This window comes from Haemorhous mexicanus, chromosome 2 (assembly GCF_027477595.1).
Source record: "Haemorhous mexicanus isolate bHaeMex1 chromosome 2, bHaeMex1.pri, whole genome shotgun sequence".
Lineage (NCBI taxonomy): Eukaryota > Metazoa > Chordata > Aves > Passeriformes > Fringillidae > Haemorhous > Haemorhous mexicanus.
The window spans coordinates 108,869,222-108,894,545 of NC_082342.1; the positions used below are offsets into that span (position 1 = coordinate 108,869,222).

The 25,324-nt window shown below is 37.2% G+C and overlaps 1 protein-coding gene across 6 annotated transcripts in view; it reads right to left on the bottom strand.

Annotated features, from left to right (window-relative positions):
* Positions 1-5,061: 5,061 nt before the first annotated feature.
* Positions 5,062-25,324, bottom strand: part of KLHL15 (kelch like family member 15) — a 28,340-nt gene continuing 8,077 nt past the window's right edge. For 4 of the 6 annotated variants that reach the window (XM_059839911.1, XM_059839909.1, XM_059839910.1 and 1 more), the window contains 2 exons: positions 20,346-21,057; positions 5,062-11,884 (listed from right to left, as the gene is read on the bottom strand). In XM_059839911.1, the coding sequence (XP_059695894.1) occupies positions 10,775-11,884; positions 20,346-21,050 (1,815 nt within the window). In that variant the 5' untranslated portion in view covers positions 21,051-21,057 and the 3' untranslated portion in view covers positions 5,062-10,774. Of the gene's footprint in view, positions 11,885-20,345; positions 21,058-23,032; positions 23,803-25,324 lie in introns of those variants that run through there. The other 2 variants (XM_059839912.1, XM_059839913.1) reach the window with 2 other exon arrangements.

Here is a 25,324-nt window from a genome sequence, read left to right on the forward strand (position 1 = left end):
CAAAATACACTCTGTTCTTTCCAAATAAAGATTCTATAAAATAAGACAAGAGGCAGGTAGAAGAGAGACATACATAATGCAAAAACCCCAGTATAATCCAACTGCATCTATTTCACTTTTGATATACGATGTAAAACCCAAACGTTCCTTCCCTAATTCAAATCCTTGGCTTCTTGCTGCAGCCACCAGTAGCTCTGGTTCCTCATTTTTCACCACTCCTTCCAGCCACAATGAATAATTCTTCTGTCGTTCTATCAACAGGTTGTTGATACCACCAACAGAGATGTGTGAACTGCCTAGTCAAGCACAGGTAACAGGCTACCAGTAGCAGTGAAAATACAAACAGCTTTCTGATGCCCTTAAATACTCATAAGAACAAAACCCAACTCCTTTCCAAATTCAAATGCACCCCAGATTTCAGTTGAACAGGATACATTCTGGAAATCAATTGAGGCTAGAAGATGAAAGGTCCTGCATCTGTTGCCAGTCTGTATATATTTTGTGCATGAATTTTTTTTACCTTAAAAAATTATTTTCACAGTAATCCCTAATTTCTTAGCAAGGTGATGTGAATAGCTTTACCTCATTTGCCTGTAAATGTACTGATTTACATATATTCATAAATATGAATGCCTATTAAATGCAGTACATTATTTACCTAAAAGAGTTTCTAGGTCTACCAAATAATTTTCAACTAAAAGTACACATTCCTTATGGATGCAGAATGCCCTTTTTGGGACATAACCTGATTTCTGTGCAGAGCACTTATTAGTCAGGAAGTCCTGCTGCAGTTCCTTGCTCTGTGGTACCAAAGCATTTGTGCAGGCTGGGTTTGCACCTTTGCATTCCTTTGCCTCATTCATCAAACCCCATCATATCTGGTAGCTCCCACTATTGCTTCCTTTTTAGGAGCATTTGCCACAGAGGAGCAACACCAACCTTACACAAGCTTAGTCCTGAAGTGCATTCAGGAAACTCTAGGACAGGTCTCTCACAATCACTAATGAAAGCAGTCATTTCGGTGGTTTCCCCTAATGATCCCTTATCTGGTTAACACACATTATCCCCTACTTCTCCTCATGTGACACCATTGATGCCTACCCCCCACTCCCTCTGGAGAAGGGCCATGGCTGGCATGACTGCAGCTCATGGTGCAGGAACCGTGGAGGCACAGGGCAGTGAGGTACAGCCTGACTGAGTCTTCACTTTTAACTGCTTCTATCCAGCACAGCATTTGAAACTACCTCCTCAGACTCGTAAATTAGTACAATATGGTGCTGGCACACCAAAAAACAATGGCTTAGCTTGCTTTGGCTCTTGTATAGATGAGAAAAATGTCACACTTCTCAAGTGCGATCAAACAGGTTCTCACTCCTCTCTGCATGTAACAATGCAGGGTACTACACAGGCCCAGAAACTGGGTGTTTCAAATAGGAGCAACTTCGCTGAACATCAAGAGTGGCAATTTCATGAACTGAAAAGCCTGAGGGATCAATCCATTGTTACAGAAAATGGGAATATCAAACAGGTAAATTGTATGTCTGGTTCCAGACATTATCTCTGGAGGTTATTGGATTATTTGCATAAATCATCAAAAGTTAAAGCACTGGAAAATTGCAAACCCATCCAGTCACTTCAATGTGTTCTGCCTGCTCTGAACAAGGCTGCAGGTATGAGAGCAGATCTCTCTATGGCTTTCTACTCCGGTTTAACAAGTTTAGCAAAAAAATACTTTCTTGTAATTGATTTTTACCATGGGAAAAATAAAAATCTCTGCACAGCAAAGCTAGGACAAAACTAAAACTGAGAAACTCTGATCACTTTTTAAGGAACATAAGTTCTGCAGAGTACAGTTGGTTATTATTTGGGTGTTAACAATTTTGTACTGAGATTTCCTTGGCTAAGGTATTTAGTGTGTTTAACTTACGCAGAGGTCAATCTCACTCCCCTTGTTTTCAGAGAACAGCACTAAGCCAAAATCCACCTTTTTCAGAAAACAGCTTAAACACTTCCAAGAAGGTTGTTAATTGGATCAGTTCCCAACTTTAAGACCGTGAAAAGTCATTCAACTAAAAGCTACAGTTCAGTTAATTACTATCACCTTTTTTTTTTTTTCCCTTCTGACTACATAATGTTTTGCAGTGCTTTAGATAATCTGTCAGGAGAATGATTAGGAAAAGTTATTACTTGACAGTAACTTCCTGATTGCAATTAAATGAACTCCAAATTCACAGGAGAAGAAATATATAGATTTTAAAAAAACCTTTTGCCCTCTGAGATATCTTCTGAAACTTTGGTATTTTGGATTTCATTACAGTAAGTTAAAATTCAGTTCTTGGTATCAAGTTGCCACCTGTGTTAGATGAAAAAATCCTTGCAGAACTACCTGTAAGAGCCAGAGGAAGAAGTGAGAGCATGTGTGGCACAATGCAAATCCTATGGAACATCCTCAGCTGACTGAGGACACCTAAGTAACTTGGACTCTTGCTGGGCATAAATTTGCAGGAGGGCTTTCTGAGAGGTGGAGAATGATAGCAGAGCAACTCCTTGCTTTCCAGGAGTGAAAATAAAGGTCATCTCTATACCAACATAGGGGAAGCACTAAAGCCATGCCTTCCATTGACACCAGAAGCACAATCCCATGCATTTTGTATGACTTTGGCAATGTGGGAAGGTTAACACAAGAGGAACCCACTGACCATGTCAGGATTCTTACCCTGAAGTGACAGAACTACAGAGGAAATACTTGGGTTTCTGTTGGCATGATGTAATTCCTTTGACAAAGAAAGGATGGTAAAGTCAGAAAGTCTCATCAATAGCACTCAAGTACATATAAACAGACCCACACGATGCACAATTCACCACAGGAAAGAAAAGATTCTCACACAGAAAAAATAATCACATGGTGTAACTCAAACATGTAAGAAACACATGACAAAGTCCAAGGAAATCAACGTTTAGAACATGCCTAATGACATATGGAAAAGGCTGTGGGAAAGGAGGCTGTCAGTTTAAGCCAAAGACAGACACAGCTGTCTGGTAAAATTAAATAGTGCAATAAAAGGGTGAACCATTAAAGCCTTCTACCTCATTAGAAAACAGATAGTATTTTTTTAGTTCCTTTACATACCACAATTTAGAATGTTTGGTGCTCAGCATATGATGTTAATGCTGGCATTCATTCCCATGGATAGATGACTGACCAGTCACTGCAGGCTTAAACATAATGATGAGGTTTATTTTTACCTGTCAACATTGCCCACAGCACCTGTCAGCACAGCTGTAGAATTGAATGTAGAAGTGGAAAGTGTTCAAGAAAACAAGAAATTGAAGCTTCCTTTACACATATTCCCGACCCTCTTCCTTGAATGAAGGTTTTGCACATGCTAAGAAAGTTGCCGTGGTCCAGGTCCTTCAGTTAAAGGATGACACTGAACCATCAGGAAGATTTGACAGTCCAGAGGCTGGGTAGGAGATCACATATCCACAAGAGTATTATGAACTCAAAAGGTACAGAACTGATACAGAATCTGTGCAACACCCAAAGCAACACTCTGCCTTTCTTTATTATGAAGGTAATGGATTAAAAAAGAAACAAATTAACACAAAAAAACCCCAAACACAAAAAGCAGAACCCCAAAATCCCAACCTATAACAAAGGGGGAACAGCTGTTAAAATTAGGAATTTCATGTCAACAAGAATAATTTACAGCAAAGAATATAGAAAGCATTCACCAAATAAGCCCTTTGCCAAAATAAGATTAATTTCATACCATACAAAACAAATGAACACAGATTACTATCTACTGTCAAAATTAAGGCCATATATTAAAAAAAAAAAGAGAAGAATTTGGTATGAACCAGTCAAAATGTGAGAACTCTTACTGAAATAATGGGAACTTTGATGGAGATGCCTGACGAACTACAGAGGTGCTAACAAGTCAGGCCTTGTGACATCTTGGAAAAAAGGTATTGCCAAAAATTCAAGCTGGCTCACTGAGAGGGGAAATTTAAAAGGCAAATGAAAAGAAATGTAAGTAATATTTAAATGTGACAAGATTGTAATCTTCTCTTCCACTGTATCAGTCTAATGCATTTAGTCTCCTTTTGAACTCAAAATGGGGACATATTACAACTAAAAGTGGCTCTTCCTCCCCTTAATTCATCCTCAGCATTCTCCCATTAAACAGTACACTGTGTAGGATGAAGAAAAGTTACTAAAAAAGGAGAGGAAGGAGGAGGGGGTGGGGAAAGGTACTTTATGCAAATGAAGCTTAAAGTAATTTGAATTATTAAAATAAAACTAAAATGCTTTATAGAACTCAATATTGAAAAAAATAAAGACACCACACCTATTTTCAAATATTCTTGACAGCAGACTTTTAAACCAGGGGCTTTCATCTGAGAGAGACTTGTCAAAATAGTGACAGAGAAAGTAAAAGTGTGGCAGTGGACTGACAAGGAAGAATTTCATCAGACTGCTTGAGAAAATAGGATTATAACCTGTTTTACCTGCCCTCCCACCCTGGGTACTGAATGCTGATCTGACACTTTAATCCTGAAATGACGTTTCCCTCTCCTGTTACAGGAAATGTTAAGGAGTATAACCTGGCCTTGTGGCTCTCAGAGCTCCAGGGGTGCAATGAACACATGGTCTGGGAGCCCCACAGCAGGGAATGCTCTCTCCTGGCTGCTGACCAGCACCAAAGGCTGCCCTGCCTGTTCAGCCTCGGCAGCTTGAATTCATAAGGGCACACCAGGGGACAAATGTAACAACCAAGTCAACTCCAAACATTCGTTCAAGCCTGAAATGCAGAGTAAAAAGATAAACACACTACAGCAACTAAGACTGGGAAGACTGTGAAATACAGCCAAAGAGAAGAGCTTGAAGTTGCTTATGTAAGTACATCCAACTTGATGGGACAGCTTTAACAAAATCTTACACAGACATTGCAGCAAGACAGTTTTGAAGAGCTGTTTAACTGAGTCATCTCTGAAGTCCTGGAGAAGATAATCCAGGTCCATTACATTTTTGAGTACTACAAAGTTTACACAAGAGTGTTTAAAGATTAAAAATATTTTATTTACACTTTTCTTTATACACATTTTATACATTTTTTTCAGCTTGAAACCCAAACAGCATATATCCAAGTCTGAGCATACTGCATCCATAGCAAGGGAAAATTGCTTTCTGCCAAAAAAAAAAAAAAAAAAAAAAAAAGACAAGAAAAAATGCTTTAAAACAGTTAAAAAGAGGCAATTCTTAAATTATTTAGATAAGTTTATAGCAGTCCTAGGGTAATCATTAGACAGGTAATCCAAATGTATATATGAGGACATACACATATAATTTTGATTTTCTATAGGAAAAGTATTTCCAATAGCTAGACACAAACACAGTACAGTTTGAAAATAACTTTTCCTGTTAACTTATCAAATACATTCTTTTCAATACAAACAATCTGATATTTTACACTGGAATTGTGGGATATTATAGTGGAATTGCAATCTCCAGCATATAATAATTTATTTTAGAAAGATCTACAAAAATAACAATATATAGGGAAAAATATTTAACATAAAAACATAATTTGCTCTTCCCTTCACCTGCTCCAACACTGACACAAAAGTTAGGTGGGTCCCACTGAGGTAATAAAAGCCCCCCTAAATATAGCTAGCTTTACAGTTCTACAGAGCACTTCCTAGACTTACAGTAAGATTTTTCTACCAGAGCCATAAATAAAAATGATCTGCAAATAGAAATTATTTTCCCCTAGCTACCAACTTAATATTAACCCAAAGGTATTTAAAATTGATTTTTGAAAGCTATTTTAAAAAGATTAAATAAATTGAACTTCAAGAAGCATAAAAAAATTAGTAGAGGGACACACAGGAAAGCTGTGCTCAAAACAGATTAGTTTTTCCTCCACCTGCCACATACAACTATGTTTTATGAAGTTTACCCACACAAAATGGAAATTTTCAAGTTACTCACCAGCTTTCAAAAATAGAATACAGATACAAAAGTAGTCATTAGCATTTATTTTAAGCAGCTTTTAGTTGTTTAACAAACATGAAAATCTCAGAATGTTAGCTACAGGACACCAGCAAGCTCTGTTTAAACAGATGATGTGTTTTCCAGTTATTTTCTTTCCCACTCTCCTTCAGTACACCCCACCATGTGTGACAGATGCTTATTCAAGTCACTTCACCACCTAGATATATATATATTTATTAGCAGGAGAGCAGGAGGGGTGTTTTCTTCGATGGCCCCAACCCTATAAACTCTTAAACACAGGCTTACAACACATGTGCTTACAGGTTTTCCTTTAAGTACCTTAGAGTCTTCTGTTTCTTTGTATTGGGCTATTCACATATGTGAAGTCCACATCTTCATGTGGACATCTTTAACACATGAGGTGTTCAAAGAATCTGGGGCCCAATTCACTATTTATTTTTTTAAGAAAAAGTATATTAAAAAGGCAAAATACCTCTACAAATGTGACTAAATCTAAAAAGACTTTGACATATGCAGGCTGACACAAACTACCAGTTTATTTGAAAGAACTGCTAGTGTCTCCTCACAATGCTTACCCTCCCTTTGCTAAAGAATGGACATCATGAGTTAAGCAATGGGGTTTTTTACATCAGTTTCAACTTGCACCTGCTGAATTTTATCTCTGTTTCCTGAGTGTCAAGTGAAGTTTAATCCCTGACACAAGTAGGTACCATATTATCAGCATGAGGAAATGCAGCACTTGGGACTCTAAGGCAAGAGGGCCTCAAGAATAAAGAGCTGCAAAGCTCAGGAACCAGGGAAATATTACAGTCAAACCCTCAGAGCTAGTTCTAACAGGACTGCTATCACACTGCAGGAAGTAGGGCATCCACATTTTTCAAAAGAAAGTAACATAAAAGCAGGTTGCCAGGTAGCTCATATGCTGCCACTTGCTATCAGTGCTTTCTGAAACAGCAGGACCTCTGTAAAACCAAGGTCTGCCTTCTTCCAGCTGAATTCAAGGGGAAAAAAAATACCTATAGTTTCTTTTTGCCAGCTGATGCTTCCCCACAATGAAACTACCAACACTTTGTGGCGGAAAGTGAGCTATTTTTTCTTTATGCAGTACTTATAAAAAAAAAATCTGTCCCCTAAAACCAGACCTAGGAGCATGTGAAATGGGAACTAGCAGGATCCAGTCCCTTTACAGGAACACTCTGCTTTTTGGTCATTGTCTCATTTGAAAAGAATTTCTTCCTGAAGTTGGTTGCTAAATTAAGAAATGAAGCTGATACATTTTTTCTATAGAAAAAAAACCCCTAGATTGTAACTCATTATGTCCACCTTTCTAAACAAAGGCAAGTATATTTGCTTTTCAAAGCAAGTAATATGTTGGATTTTAAAGATGTGGGTGACATTAGATTTGCTGGTATTCCATTATGGGACGGGAACAGGAGAACCTCCCCATATCTAATAACCAAAGATCATAACTTAGCTATTCCTTGACAAATTAGAGGCATTTAAATGTTTTTTAAAACCCATCTTAATCTGACCATAATGCTCAAAATTTGATGGTAATAGATAATTCTTATTAGCCATCTTAGGTTTGTTCCTATTAAGGTACTAAATTATCTGGAGCTAAATACTAAGAGCAAACATTAAAAAAAATTTCAATTAAAAAAAATCCCTCCAAGTAACCGGAGTAACTGTCTCAGAAGTTCCATTATAGTACAAAGGAGAAGAGAAGCTAATTTTTGTATTTCAGGTCTGAAACAATGAAAGCACAGTAGATATGTAAACTGACAAAACATTCTCACATATCCCCACCATTCTAATCCCAAGCAAATTCCAACCATCCCTAACGCTGGAAAGGTTACAGCCAGCCTCTCAATGGAGACATAGCTTCAGGGAAGCTGAAACCAGCGGTTCAATTGCCATTTCACAGAACAATTACTACTACAATCCTGAACAAGATCTTTCAGAACAGGGCACCTGAAGATAAACATGAGCTTAAAAGCAGAGCACCAAAACTGATCTAGTTCTTCATTTTTCAAGTGTCAGCACTCACCAATGACTTTAGTGGCAGTTGCTGAGTGCACAGAGCTTCAGAAGGTGCTTAAATGCAGACTCAAAAATGTAACTTGACACACCCCTATCCTTACCATTACTTTTAATAAAGTCTTGGCCATGTCTCCAAGACATCTGACTCCTGAGCACCAGATATCCAGAGCCAGGGCTGCTCCCCACACTGGCACTGGCCCCACATAAAATGAAGTTACTCTATGTAATGTGCCCTTGACAGCTGCCTCACATAGGATTAGCTTGCTGCCCCATTAAGAAATGAGCCGGTGATAAAAAAAATAATAACAAAAGCACCAAACAAACCAACAAAAAAACCCCAACCCCAAAAAACAAAAATCCCCCAACCTTTTTTTTTTTTTGTTTGTGCCCCAATATTCCATGAACTATGTACAGTCAGCACACAGCCAGCACCTACCAGAGTCAGTTTATCTCTCCCCATATAAGGTGATGTACACATGTCACAGTAAAACTGACGTTTTAGTGTAAGCCACATTTTTTTTAAGTTAGGCTGTCAAGAAAGTAAATTAGATTTCTAATTCAGTAAACTGAATTATTATTAAAAAAGACAAATTTAGCTGCAAACTAGTCCACATCAAAAGGCTGAATATCAATATTTGGTCCGGTCCCTTCTGGTGTAAATAATTTATCACTAGAGCTATGATGGCAAACATTCCCTCTTTCTTTTAAAACATATGAAGATACTCGATTAATAAATCATTTCTAACAATAAAACCCTAAAAATCCGCTGACTTGCCATATAGTGCCAAATACTCACATTTCAACCCAGAACATAATTCCTACAAATATACAGGAACACAATATGAGAAGTTTTACATATTGTTTTAACTTCTATTATTTGAAATTTCATTTACACAAGCAGATGTTATTTTTAACATAGAAAATTTAGGGTGATTTTGGTCCCTTTGTAAGTGCATTCTTTTGAACTCCCTGAGTACTGTACATTCCTTTTCTACAGTGAATTCTGACTGGGAGATGCTGAATACAGTGGTTTTGCATTGCTGCATATAAGTAAAGTCTATTGCTTAAAATGAAACACAGCAGCATAAGATTTTACAAAATATGCAGCTCATGTTTCAGCATCTGAACTACATGTGAGCCTTCAGCTTCACCAGATCTCTCCTTTGGGTTCTAGATGTGGCTAATTTACATCCACAAAGATAGTACAAATGCAGTTACTGTTATTATTTATGTCTTGGCAGATAATTCTTATCAATCTACTGTCACTTATACCTGCAAGTTAACACAATAGAATAGTCAAAGCCCTCTTGGACCAGCCATCTCTATTCAGGCACTCCAAGGTCAGTAGCTATAGTTGTGTAGGTTTTTACAAAAGAAACAAATTATACCAACAAACCAATCACCCAACTCCACATTTTCCAAACACAGTAGTTCTTAACAGTTAATAATTAAATAATAATAATAAAAATATTATACCAGTTCAATATGAGTACTCATATTGAAGTGTGAGTATAATAAAGTATTGACAATAAACTGTAGCATATCCAGTATCCAGTTCCAAAAATAACTGTGGGTCACAGCAGTGCTGAGCATTTGCTTATTGACGTTTTCAATTTCAAGGAAAAAAGAAAACTGGGCAGCACACTGAAACCAAAACGAAACTCAGGTAAAATGAGTTTACTTTTTAAAAAATAATTTATAAAATAACAAATAACCAACAGTTCATTATGTAGCAACAATATAAAGAGTTTAAGGTTACTGGATCAATCAGTATATACTAAAGATACTTTGATACCAAATGAGGCTTCCGTTTCACTTAAGAACTTTGAACTATTTAGCTCATGAAATACCCAAAATTCAACAGATATGGCTGAATCTGTGCACTAGTTAAAATATAATATTGTAACTGCACATAAAAAGATGCATTTATATACAGTTTTTACAGTGTATGCACATGTGTGTATACATTTTTTTACTCACCAACAAACACGACACAGACAATAGAAGGCAGCATAGAAATAGTGTTTTGAATATAAAAATGCTTTGTTTTCAATTTAGTAGAAAATGTGTAATTTGCATTTTGGCAGACTTACTGGTACAACTATACAAAACCAGGAAAAGGGTCATGCAAAAGGGTTAAAATTCTTTTCCAAAGTAAAGAAGGAAAACCAAAAACACCTAGTAGATTTGAGAGTACTTTGCAGTTAATAGGAAAAGCATCTAAAAGACAACATAAAATACAGAAATGGTTGGCTTGTTACTTTATACCTGGTTGTACCCAAGTACAGGTGATGAGCTGTATTTTGATGCTTGAGAAAAAATGAAAATAACATCTTTCTTCTCTTCCTTTCACAAATACTTTGTCAAACTCAACTTATTTCAAAAGCATAGTGGTATAATGGCCTTTAAAAAAAACCAGAACACATTGTGGACATAAAATGTTACCAAAAAAAAGCAGACTCAAAAATATATTTTTTTCTCATCCTTACAATTACATTTATTAAAAAAAAAACAAAGCTTTCACAAGGTCAAACCAACTATCACCTTTTCTAATAAACTTGGTAAGTACACTGCCTGTACATCCTGTTTCTCTTGAGCATTTGGCCATTGTTCTTATAGACAAGGAAATGTCTCTGCAGGAATTCAACTGGTTTGTAATTTTTTCCAACAAATTAGTATAGCTCTTTTGTATTTGACTGGGTTGTTCACTCTGTTTTAGCTGCAACGTCTAACATGCTCCAAAACATACTCAGGGAAGTGCAGGCTGCAGACCTGTAAGCCATCCAGCTTGCACGGCATCCTTGGATATTCATCTTCTTTCCATTTGTTTTCCTCTGGATCAAAAGTGAGAATCGAATCACTGTAATGACCGTTGTAACAAAGGCCTCCAAGAACCATTATCTGTTTGTCCAGAACAGCTACACCATGACCACTCCTACCTATTGGCATAGAAGCCAGTATAGTCCACTGATCGGTATCAGGGTCATAAACCTCTGTAGATGGACATCCTTGAGATTCAAAGGAAGCTCTCAGGATCACACAGACACCACCAAAGACATAAAGCTTACCATTATAAGAAATCATTTTGTGAAAGCATCTCGCATAATTCATCTTGCATTTGTTCTCCCAACAGTTAGTGACCACTTGAGTTCTCCGTGTTCGCTGCTCTACTGTCCCTTCTTTACTGGGATCAAACACACACACTTGCTTAGAAGTTGAAGATGATGTAATTCCACCAGTGATATACAACTTGTTACCAAGCACAGTCCCTTCATGTCCATACTTATTGACTGGATAGGGATCCACAAATTCCCATTTATCTTCAGTAATATCATACCGTTCAGTGGAGTAAAACGTTTCATCCCTGGTTCTCCCAGCCACCGCATAAACATACCTGCCAATCACTCCGACAGCAAACTCAGAACGTGGCACAGACATGTCTGCCATTCGTAACCAAGTGTTCTGTCTTGGATCATATCTAAACACTTTGGATGAAGCATGGAACTCACCATCTGGCCCCAGTTCTTCCCCACCTAATAAGAACACGAAGTTATTTACAATGGCAAGGCAGTCTGGTCGTAAAGGTACTTGAGGACCCTCTAGTTCCCACCAGACCCTCGGTTTGTGCAAAAGAAGAATTTTACTGTTTACCATACTGTGTCCTATCATTCCTCTAAATACTGCAGTCTGGGGTTTGGCAGAACGAATTTTGTTCGATTTCATTTCCATCAAAGGCTGTTGGTGAACGCTATGAAAGTAATTCATGGCTTGGTCAACCTCATGTCGCAGCTGCCGGGAGTATCGGTAAAACTCTGATGTTTTTACCTATGAATACATTTAAAAGATATTAAAATTCTGACCAAGAGAAACAATCCAGAAAACCTAAATCACTATATGTCATTAGAAGATTATTTTACTTTGTTTCATTCAGGCAATCTTGAGAGCAATTGCATTTATGCATGAAGGTTTAAACTGATGTATTGTTCTCCAAAATCCAGAAGGCAATTTAGTGATCAAGAGCAGTGACTAACATTTTCAGCAGAATAATCACATGCAGAATTTATGCTCGAATTAGGCACAACTGAAATCCCCAAGTCTAAGAATCATTATTCCTTCTCCTGAAAACAGCTTCTGTTCATCTTCTGCTTAATCAATAAAGTACCCAAATTAAAAATTCCATCTTTTCCTGGGTTTCAACAACACTCTACACACCCATTCTGTGGTTACCAAGGTCTATTCTAGTCTGTTTTTTTCTGAATTCTCACAAACTAAGCTTGAGCTTTCAAATGCTAGCCTCTGCCTGCAGGGCTATTTAATTGCCTTGGAGTAGAAAGGGAAGGTACCCAACTGCCTTCCTTTGGAATCTGTGCTTGCACCAACCACTCATCATGATGACGACCTTATGGTTTCCCCTCTGTGGGTCTACACGTTAACACATGCCTTTAACACAAGAAGGAAACATCTCCACCTATAATCCTTTGGTTGTGCATTTCTTTGGCAAGTTGAAGAGACAGGTTTGAACTTCCACTTCCCAGGTGAGAGTTACAACCTAAAAGCCATCCTTGCTCAGTTTTATTGGAGTTGCAGGCACAGGGGAAAATAAGAATTCCTTCTGGGACCCTTCCTACTATCTAAGCCAATTCAAGCACCTGAGGCTGCTCCTGAGACCATTCCAAACCACATTCCTGTCTTGAACATTTTAATTAACCTAGTTCAAGGCAGTCCTCAGCTCACCTTGGGAATCTCTTCAGAAGCCTCACTCTTCCTGTACAGTCTGGTGTAAAACAGCATTCTGAATCACACTTCTAAAACAAATCAAAACCTGCTAGATGTTGACAAATCCACAAACCCTCCATCAGATTTGATCCTATATCCCAGTTTCTTTCACATAAAATTGGATTGCTTTCAAACAGTCTAAAAGCCTTTAGTATCCACCAGCTCCAAATAAGAAGCAATGCTCTGTAAAAAAATTCAGAGGCCACTCTGAAATTTCAAGTGATGACAAAGTAACACGAGGAGCTACTATTTTTAAGTATCTTTTATCCCACACCCTCCTATCCTCTGTCCGAAAAAACAAATGTCTCAGGAGTGGAGGTATGAATTTCGACATATATGGAAAGCAATTTGGAAATTAATGTTCTTTATACCTTGTGAATAAAGTAGCTGCTTGTTCCATAAACACATACCATTAAAATTTTGTCAGCCATCTGGTAATCGTATCTTCCTTGCGTAGTAATTAAGACATTCTGCTGTCAAAGAATGATTGTTTAAAAAAAATCTTTTGAACTGCTATTATTGAACACAATTTGCACAGTTTTTGAGACAGTTGGAAACACCAGATTTCAAAAAGAAAGCCGAATATTAACCTACTATTGTAAAGCAATATATTGCTCAAGAGTTACAGTGACTTGATATTTTTATTTACACTTTTTCTTTCCTCCACTTTAATTCTGACAAGTTCAACTTATCTTTGTTTGAAAAAAAGGAGGATGGTCACATGCAGATCATATATATTGTTCTGGAAGCAATGTCTAGCCCCTTTCCACTGTTTTTACTAGAAGTGATTTTAGAGCAAAAAGGTCTACTCAGGTATGGTACTTACAGAAAACCTACAGCAAGCCCAGCTCTTCTGGGAACAACAGCTCTATTTTCTTGTGGCAAATAAATAATATATATCATACAAAGACAGATTTGCTCATATGATACTTGTTAGAATAAACCATATGCCTTGCCTGACTGAAAAGACTGAACATAAATTACAGAAAATACGCTGGCAGGGAGAACCACAGCACAGAAAAATGGTAACATATAAAGGTTAAAAAAAAAAATGAAAAAAGAAGTTAAAATAACAAAGAATCGTGGTTGGGCTACTTTATCCTTAAAAGGAACTTTCAAATTCTAAACCAGCAGGACTACTTCAGTATTCCCAAACTGGAGCTATCCTCTTTGGAGTTAAATAAAAATATAAATATCTTTTTTCCACCTAAATGCAGTTCAGGTTTTCTTGGGCAATTATGGACAACAGGATCAACAATGCTTACAATGTGAAGCATATCAGTAAAGCCTGGCAGAGATGGATTTTTTTTTCTTTCTCTCTCAGCATTTACAACTCTGTTATTAGACCTAGAAACTGGAATGCCAGCCAGAAACTGGAATTAAAATAAGCCTACAACTTCATCACTGTACTCCTCCACATAGCCGAAATCTCACCCCATGAGAGCATGCCAAAAGAAACAAGGAGTATCTCTAATTCCAGAGAGAGACCCTCAATACCAGGAAACTAATCTATTAGTTTACTACTGCTTATCTTGACAAAGGCACTCATGCCAAAGCAAAGCCCCAAGCTCTTCCCTTAAATGAAAAAGACATGATGGAGCAAATGCAACTCCCAGTTATTAACACCCTCTGTGACCGAAGTTCACGGGGAAGCTTTGACAAGCACAAGTTTGAAGAGCTGAACATGAAAATATACAAACACTAGCAATTCTTACAATATGCAGAAAAAAATCCCACAAAACAAGAGTGATCAACTGCCTCACTTCTGGTAAGAAAAGCTAAATGGAGCATTCCTAGACTTGGCTGTCAAGGAAAAATATCCCTGGTTTTAGCCATCCACCTTCCACCAGCATAACCTCTGCCGTGCAGGGGCAGTACCTCTTCTGAGGCACAAATGATGAATGCTAGGATATGCCTAAAGGAAAGAACAGACTGCTCACACTTGCTTAATGCAAATGAAAACAAAGCAAATGTAGGTCATTTGACCCGCTTTCAGTCACACATTATGAAATGTTCTAGAAATATTTGAAAGCCCTGTTCAGCCCCTAATAAGAAAAACTCTCTGCCTACACTTTCAAGTATTTTTACAGTAATTTTCATTACTTGTGTATATAATCAAAAAAGAGAAGCATTAAAATTTAGGTGGTTTGGTATTTAAAACAAACGTAAGTTGTAAATGTCAGCAGATGAAAGTCCATGGCCTTTTGCAGGAACTTCTATCTGACACCCAAAACATGCAGAAGGAAAGCCCTCAGCTTTCAAAAGTAGGCTCTGCCACCACCTGTAAGTAACAACAAGAAGTTGATCAGCAAATAGCAAAGTGCTTATCAACTGACCAATTTTCCTGTTAGGTTCAAATGGAGAAGCTCTGAAGGAATGTGTCCATAATAAACAACACTCAAAAAAGAACACACGGACTTTGGCAAAACAGGTGGAAATGTACAGCAATTGTCAGGAACCCTGAAGTACAACAAATGTGCATTCCTAAAGAGTACATCATCAACTCTGAATTGATAAAAATATATAAATGCTTCAAAATATATAAATGCTTTGAAGTTTTTCTTTGAACTGTTATCTTGCTGAAGGGTCTCAAATGCATTTTAAGCTGGACTTCCTTATCAACCCCAGTCATACCATCAAAAAAGGAATTTAATCCAAGTGCTAAAGCTTTGCCTGTGTGATTTTTCTTTACATTCTTTCCAATTCTTTCTTTAATTTTCTGGAGAAAACCCCCTTAAAGAGGTTATGCTGGGACACAACCTAATGTAAGAATTTTCACAAGATCTCTAGAGATGGAGAATGGGGACTATCTCAGTGTATGAACTACCAGTGGCTCACAGTCAGTCTTTCTGCTACACAGACTGAGAACAGCATAAACAAAATCAAATGTGTAATTCCAAAATAAAAGATGTAAAAATAATTAAAAACATCCATCCCTCTGCATGCCCCCTGGGGCATCCCTCCAATGCATTTGAGCTTTAATGCATTTCCTCTTCTTCATTTTAAACCAGTGAAACACTCCATAAAAAGTACTGGCTTTCCAAGTTAATGCAGTGATTAATCACTGCCTATTTTTCTGCTGTATTGAATGCATGCTTTTCTAGTTTTAAGAGCTATGGAAGTCTCAGAATCTTCCATTTATATTATATGAAGAAGTAAACCAAAAGATTAAGCCATTACTTTCTAATTTGAAAAGTTATCTCCCCAAAAGATCAGCTGTGTCCCACATTATGTTCATCAGCTTTCCCCCTACCCAAAACCAATTATGCTAATTAATAAGCTGCAGGAAGAGCAATGAAATGCAAGGTAAGTGTTCTGTAACACGTTTGACTTCAGTATATGGACTTTAAAAAAAAAATTCCTCATACAACCATTTACAGCTACTGCTCTATTTGTATTTTTGTTACTTAGGTTTTTAAGAAAAAGCTTTAAAAATCAGAAAAAATGCTTCTTTTGAACTGCCCAAACTAAACAGCTATTATTTGTGCACCTGGTAACTAAATTTTAGTATGTTATTATATGGGGTGGCTATTAACTTGCTTCCTTCTGTAGAACTGGTAAAAAACCTACAAACAAAAACAAAAGCACAGAAAAATCTCGATGGCTCATAATGTCACTTTGGCATCTCTGGTCATGTAAACAGAGAATTGTTTTAAAGATTCCAATTTATTGTGCTTATGTTTTCTAAGCCTGCCAATTCTGAATATGTGATGCAACTCAAACTCAGCTACTAGGAGTACAGAAGCAATGCTCCACCTTTCCAACGAACAATGATGGCATCTGTATCACATTTCTAAAGATCAAATTCTTACTCGAAACAAAACCCTAAACTTATTTTACTAGAAATTAACCTGAATCAAAACTAAAGATCCATTAACTCCACTAACAAGGATCCTTATTATTTTCACATCTATTTATCTCAGGCCATATTCTAATCACAATTATAAGCTGGTATGAGAACTGCTCAGTACCAGTGAAGGGCTATTCTGCAAGAATAGAAATCACTAAAGTGTTTTCAGCCTAACCAAGAAAGCCTCTGTGAAGCAAGGACAATGACCTCAAATTGATTACTCAGCTGTTCCTTTTTAGAAGCTGAAAGAGAAATTGTCAAAATCAAGCTGGAGTCTAACTCAATCTAACCTCTCAAATGAAAGTGGAGTCAAAATCTATATGCCACAATTAAGGAGCTCTGCATGTAATAAATACTGCTACCAGATCTATTCACACCAACAATAATCTTAACACCCAAAAATACTGAGCACAGCACCTATTTACAATAAGAGGGGCTCCTAACTTCATCCACACTTCTTATTCAAACTTTAATTCTTCAGCAAACGAAGTCGTGTAAGTAGATACATATGGATTACTAGAAATGGAGGTAAATGGGAAAAAAAAATTCAACACACTTTTGAAAGGTAAAGTCACAGTAACATAAAACTATAATGACATCTTCTCAAAAATTACTATTTTCTAAGAACAGGACAGCAGATATTCAGAGATAATGTGCTATTTATCCTACCTCTACAACAGAAGCTGATGAACCTAGTGAATAGCAAATATTTGATTTAGGCTAGCAATTAATAAGCATGAGCTAGTCATAATAAACCTTACAGACTGGACATAAAAAAATCTCTGGGTTTTAAGGACAGAGATTTTGAAACAACATTTCAATCTGAGTAGTACAAAGAAACTAAATGGAGCTTAAACAGTATATTTCAGGGAAATCATGACATGGTTGCCTCCAGTAACACAGAGATTTACTCAGTGATCCAGGTGAAAGGCACACCAACTCCTATCTCCAAACTTCCTCAAGACTTACAGAGCCATGGATACGTTTAGTAAAAACAGGAAAGCACAACACAGATACTGAAACTTGTGCTTTTCCCCAAATACTTTGCCTTTACTTTCTAACTATTTCTAACCTAAATCCTTACTTGATTTATATTTCCATTTTTTCCCATACATCTGCATGTACTTTAAGGGCTGAGGAACAAAAGGAGTACCTACTCAGCTCAGAAGCCATTCTTCCAGGACATTTTGTAGTAAGCAAACATGCTGTACCTTCACTTGTGCACTCTAAATGCACATCAGCTTCCAGGTATTAATCTAGACTCACTGCTTTAATTTTTAAATTGAACATCTCTCCAAAAAAAATGATGTAAGGAACAGAGCGGTTTAAGAGGACAAAAGTATCCTTACCATGACTTGCAAAGTTAAGTTATGTAAGTTATTTATATCCTACAGTGAAAAGCATCTGAGAAATGGGTATTAGAAAGATTACACAAAGTACATAACAAGTCAGCCAGTGTACAGCAAATACAGAGTTTGATAAACTGGAAGAGTCAACTTCAGACTGTATTTGGTACATTCATGCATTTACTATGTGCTGGCTTCAGGAAAAGGCTGGATTCTGTTTGTGGATCTCCAAAAAAGGCAGCTTTACCACTATTTCCCCATTCTACACAGAGAAGAAAGAGGCTCTCCCTGTGTTACTGCCAGGACAGTGAACAGACATGCTCTTTTATTAAAAAAATAAAGTGTTCTATATTCTGATGTTGGCTCCAACTGCAGTTGTCCTTTGTCACTTGTCCTGCTGGATAACTTAATACTCTCCAGCCAGGGTAGAACACAAATGCATTCCTAGCTGCAGTAACAAATGACATAATCAGCTCTGCTTCCCTCTGCTGAGCTGTCTCACTCCATAATCTGCACTGGCTTTTCTCTGCTCCCACATACAATTAACAGAGAGGGTATTAGCAGATAAAGCTTTTACATGTGGTATATAACCTGGCATGCTCAAAACAACTGCTCTCCTGAAGCTGTACCTATTGGGCCATTTGGTAGCTGTCAAGATAAAACAGGAGGAGCACTGTATGCAGGATTTATACCAATGATCCCAAAACCAGCTCCAGAAGTTATACCCAAATATAATGCTGAAGACCAACATACACTTTCACTTGCACTTACAGAAAGTTAACTGAAGACAGCTTGATGCTTGGGCTTGCATCCCCAAAACTCATACTGCTGAAGCAGACTCACACAAATCCTGCCTTATTAGATTAACCTCAAAAAATATGTTGTGAATTCTGTAGGTTTTATTACTGAAGGGCTTAAATGATGTAATAATATGGTAGAAGTGCTATTTAAAACAAGACACTACACAGTATCCTGCAGAGTTCAGGTCCTACTAGTTAAAAATGTTTTAACCCAATATAAACATTAGTGTTGTAAAATATGTTTAGATATTTATTTTATGTCTATAATCCAATATAGCATCATAAATATATTTTATGTATTATTGCTTCCTATACTCAGTTAACACAGAAAAAAATCCAAAAGATAAAAATTCACTAGTCTGAAGTAATTAATAGCTCTTACAATCTGAAATACAAATAAGAATTACTCCTTAAATGATCCAGTGGCCCTTAAAACCATTAAACCTGCTTAGATGATCCAGTGGCCCTTAAAATCAAGACAGCCTTGCCTGTATATTCACTAGATACTGAAGTAAAAACATATGGAAGATTAATTTGTAAGAAGCACAACAAAAACATGGGGTCTGAATGCCTATTAATTTCCAAGGAGGTGAAAAATATAGAAGTTGAAGTTGTATCTTATAACACAAAATTAACACTGTTAAAGCAGCACAGATCAAGTAATTCCTAACCTGAACAAAGAACTGGCCTGTATGAGAACTGCTTACAAAGTATTGTAATCCTGTACTGCTAATAAATATTCAGAGATTCTGAAGAACTAGAAAACAATTTTTTTTTGTCTGTTCTTCAACAGAAGAGTAGAAAAGGCATTTTTCTTGTTGAACTCTTACTACATACAGTGGAAATTAACTATAAATCATCTGTTACAAAGAGTCCTCTGATATTTAAAGTACATCATTACATTTGACACCATCAAAAATTTTTGATTGTATTATGTCTTGTGTACAACCAAGTTTATGTGTAACTTTGCAGGATCAGGGCCTACATCTAACTGCTATGTAATAGCACAAGTACTGAAGATACAACAACAACACTCTGCAGATTTAAGAGCAGATGCTATTTTTCATTTGTAAGTAACTCTCCCCTGTACTTAGGCCACATAAGATCTGCAGTCACTATTTTTGATTATATTGATAACAATCATCATAACATACACTCTACATTATTATGTGCAGCTCTAAAACCTCTGGAAAGCAAGAAGCAACTTGTAGAAAACAGTTAAGAACGTTTGAAATCAAACTAGATACAAGTGACCTTATTTCAAAAGGTCTTTTCCATGTTAAGTCACATATAAACATGTACTGCAAACATACCTGTTCTCCAGCCACTGTAGTATTATTGTCAAATAACCAAAGACAACACTTCTAGATGTTTGCCTTCTCTGCTTTTCTTTATTAGAAAAATAAATGCTATCATTTTGTTCCTTTGCATAGCTTCTGGAATCTTACCTATTTAATGGCATGCTGCCCTAGCTAAATGATGAATCCTGCCTACTGCTTTTCAAATGCACCAACCTTCTCAAAAACACTGGATGGTGTCATCAAACAAAACCTGATGTTCTGAATGATGGTGTCCGTATGTCTCCAGCGTCTTCTATCATGGCGTAGCCAGGCCTGAACAGCTTCATACAGCTCTATCTCTGGAAACCTGCTCAGATGATCATTATCCAAGTAAGACATGAGCTTCTCAAAGCTCAGATATGAAAGAAAGTCAGGTCTGGACATGAGTGGCACAAAATTCTCTAGAAGAAAGGAATCCAATTTTTCCCTGACTCCTTCGATGTTTACACCAAAATCATCCAGAAGTCTCATAATTTCTGCACAGTTTTCTAAGCAGATTTTAGCTAAGAGAAAAGAGCAGCAAAACTTTACCACCTCTATAAGCTGGACATACATGGCAGCCTGAAGGATTTCATGAACAGTGTTCATACTCAGTTCAATAGTTCCATAGTACATGAATTGGAGGACATGACTGAAGCCTGTAGCTGTCAGACCTTTCAAATGGATTTTGTCCTGATCTCGTTCTCGCATGTCTGCTGTGAACATAATCCTGAAGTAATCACTCTGGGTGGCAAGCAGTGCTTTATGGGCCTGAAATTGGTGGTCTTCAATGACAAGTGTGACATCAAGAAGCAATCCCTCCTCATACAGTGCTCTGAATCCTGCAGAGACACTGGTGTCATGGATGGAGGAGCTAAACCCTTCCACGTCCCCTGCCATGAATCACCTGGGGGGAAGAAAGAAAATAAATAAAAATAAAAATAAATCATAATTTCTAGTAACATATTACAAGCTCTTCCTGAGCAGATAAATCCTAACTGAGATTGCTTTGATTAGTCTTCACCATTCTTTCTGTTCTGCCTCCAGCTGAAAAATCAACTTAGGAAATAACTTAAAACACAAACTTTAAATATTTCTCCCCAAACCAAATATTCTCATTTTAAAGACAGGGTAATGAACAAAAATAACTGTGCAGTACTGCCAAAATGATTCCCTACTCCAAGTTAATTCGTGGTCATATAATGAACTAAAAAGGTTGTCATGGTTTTTTTCCTCTCCCCCCATCAATCTTTCTAAAGATTTATCTCAGGGGAGCAATAAAACACCCACTCTTGGATATCAAAGGTCTCCAAAAAAGGAAGCCAAACTTCCTTAACTTCAGAAACAAGCTTCAGTAGATGTGTACATGGTATGATCTTAAAAAACCCCAACATTTATTATGCTTTAAGATCTATGTCAATTTATTCAAAAGTTATTTGTAGGAAAATGAACATTTTCACAGATACTATTTGAGATTGTGTGCTTCACTTCTCCTGTAAAAACACAGCCCCATCACGTTCCCCCCCATTTCTTACTATAGTGATTAATATTAAGTTATGAGATCTATGAAGTGCAAAATACTAAGGCAACAAGAAGCACTGACAAGAATAGGTCACAAAAATAATATTTTGCATAATGGGCTTAGTGAAGCTTAATTGCTCATTAAGCATTTGCAGATATAACGTTACTTATATGCAAGCTAAAACTAAACCGCAAATAAACCAAAAAAATCGAAGAGTAGCAGGATCCTACCCTGTTAACATCAATTCAATAATCAAAACGAAAACCTAGTCAAAATCCAGAAACTTCTCAAAATGTTGCTCAACTTCTTTGGGTTTAGGTAGGGTGAAGCTGCACAATTAACAATTCACCAAAGGACCACAGCACACTGCATTCTCCTTCTCTGTCACATTCCAGGACCTGAGCTCCTGCTGCCTGCTTTGAGCCATTTCTGGGGCTCACTTGGCTACTCCAGAAAGTCAATTCAACTCATAAACATGACTAAAAAATGAACTAAGAGCAGGGAGGGCCAGATGTGAAAAAGGCACGACACAAACATGACCACCCCATTCCTCAGCACACACAAAACCTCAAAACTAGAAATCTTTCTGCTTCCCACTGAGCTCACTTCTGACTTGACACTGTGGGGTTTGGCACAAGAACCAACCTGATACAGAGGGCAGGACACATACATGTGCAGGAAAAGAGAGAAAGAGCTATAACTTCCCTACTTGGCATTCATTTACTATTAGAGTTGGTTCAGCTACTTTTGTTCCACTTCATCCCACCTTAAATTACACTTCAGCTTTCCCTCATATATTTGTTGCATTTAACTCTGAATTTTCTGTAACAAATGAAGCTAATAATGTTTTGGTACTAGTAACCCACGTGAAAATCTAAATAATACCAACACATTAGAAAAACCTGTAGATTCTCAAGGTCACAAAAATTCACACAAGTATATGGACCCAGAAGTGACTCTAGGCTGGCCTGTGTTTCACAGCCTCAGAGAGCAGTTTCCACTTACCCCCACTTCCTCAAGCACCACATTCTGGCTGCTGCCATTGTAACAGGAATGCATTTTATTAGACTCATCAATGGTTAATCATCTCCTCTCCTTCACTCCTCAGCACACATCCTGGAAAACCAAACTGGAGATACCCTTTGTCTGTGCAAAACTAAACTGGTGAATGGGTGTTTGTAGCCACACCTCATGGAATTAGCACCACTCCCACACTGCTGAAGCCTGATGATGGGTTCTGGGCATGATAAAGCCAATGCTGGGAGTGGTCTTTACAGTTAAAGCCTTCTCACAGAATTCAAATTCCTGAAAGTAAGAGCAGGAGCAAAGAACAAAGGTGATAATCCAATCACTTTCTCACCAGTATCCAAGATAGCACCTTCACTTCAATGTCACTGAAGACAAAGAGAAACATGAAAACTGCTCTGCAACATCATATTGTGAGTCTCTTATTCCTCAACATGAAATACCTACCAGAAAGAAAAATTACCATCAGCTATTTTTCTTTATTGTTGCCAACTCTTACACAAAAGCAGAAGAGGAAAGAATCACTTCACTAATTTTTACCACCTCAAAAAGAAGCACCCAACTGAAGAGGAAGCATAAAGCCTGACTTTACAGGATTTTGCTTTCTAAGTGGATTTCTGATATCAAATAAAAAGGTAAGGACCAATACCAGCTTACTTCCTTCTTTCATCAGAGCACTTGTAACTCCTCACCTCCCATCCCCAGTTCTCTGATGTTAAATAAAAGCGGAGCTCATCCTTCCTGTTCAGAGATTTAATGATCACTTGCCTTTAAATGGGCCACTCATTTTCATAAAATATACAGCGACTTAACTCTCACTGCTGTCTGAAATCAGCCAAGAGGTCCAGTGGTTACAAGGACTCTCAGACAGTACAACTGTGTAAGTTACAGAGCTTTAAGAGACCAACCAAGACTTGGCTCAGCATCAGTTCCATGATCAGGGTTAAAAATGGTAAAGGACAGCTGGAATTTGCAAATGTGAGAATGAGAACAGAATGACACAACAATGTATCAGGGGATAAAAGTAAAAAATGAAGCAACATTCCCCAAGTGACAGAAGCAATTGTATACTCATCTGGAAATAATGGGATCCCCCATCGCACAGGTAATCCTACTGAAGGAATTTCTTCAAAAGAGTATATGCATTACTGTGTACCTGAACAGCACTGAAAAAGCACAGCAGCAAGCTCCAAACACACAGGAGGATCTTTGCCCTTACTTTGACAAAGGTAATTACATTATGGGTACTCCTCAAAAAAAAAGGAGACAAATTAACTTGTACACAGGATGGCCCTAAAAGAAAGGCCTCTTTCTCCACCCTCAAGAAGCAAAATGGAAAAGTTGGAAGTGAAGTTAAGCAGAGAGACATGGTAGAGGCACCTCCAGTGTTGCCTTTAAGGAGCAAAACAAGTAAATAATACTCAACACAATCAAACAAGAATTCCAAATCCAAAACAAATCCCCCCAAACAAGCAAACAAAACACAAACAAAAAAACCCCAACCAAACCAGCACCAGAGATTCCTGGGAAACTGGCTCTAGGTGGCCCTGCAGGTGGCACAGATGACCTCCAGACGTCCCTTAGGACCTAAACTAGTCGGTGAATCTATGATCCTGTTGCTTTTGCACAGACACTGCAATGATGTGGGGATTTTTTTGCAACCTTCTTTTCAATTCTGATTAAATAGAAATAAGACAAATATACACACACAAAAAAAATCATATATTATATGTTATTATCCTTTGAATTTTAAATCTAACAAGGCAGAAATCACTGAAATACTGAGAAATAAAATCCACCTGTATTTAGGGAACACCCTTTAGGGTTGCAATTTTTACATCTCCCTACAACTGGCTATTCCATAAAAAATATTTAAAACACTGAGTCAGCTACAAATGTCCATAATAGTAACAAAGGGGTCAACACTTGGAAATTATTACTTTTGAATGTTTTAAAAAAGTGGGTGTTTAAATCACTTAATCCTTCTTTTCACATTCCTGCTGATATTTACTAAATCTACAGTTTTCAACATTAACATATCTTCCCTCCTAAATAGCAGCAAGCATTTCATGGATTACTTAGGTAAACACAAAAGCAGTAAGACTTCTCCTTACACCATCTGAAGAAGCTTCAGAATTCTAGGAGTGAAAAGCAAAAGGACTACTTGTCTCCCTGCATTAAATAAAAGGAGTAAATATCTTTTTCTTGGCATAAAGCCATATACATTATCAGCAGATAAATTCTTCTTTAAATCAAAAAAAATGCATTGTCAGTGCAAATACACAAAGGGGTTAAAATAGTACAAAAACTGGGAAAGTAGATAATTAAATGCATATTGTGCTTAATTGGTAAAAATCTTCATTTCTAAAGCTAACATCCTCCGTCAAAAGCAAATAGCAATGTGGTAGCTCAAACATTAAAAAAAGCAATATAAAATACTCTCAAAGCAAGTAATTTTTCTAAAGCATAGCTATGCCATTCCTCCCACACACACACTTGCAATCTTTGATGTAATTCTAAGCACTATTCAAATGCTGCAGTTATTTCCCAGAGGACAATACATAACAATTTTTTTCATATTTTCAATAAAAATGGAAAATTTAGTTAGACTTTCTTCATGCATGCA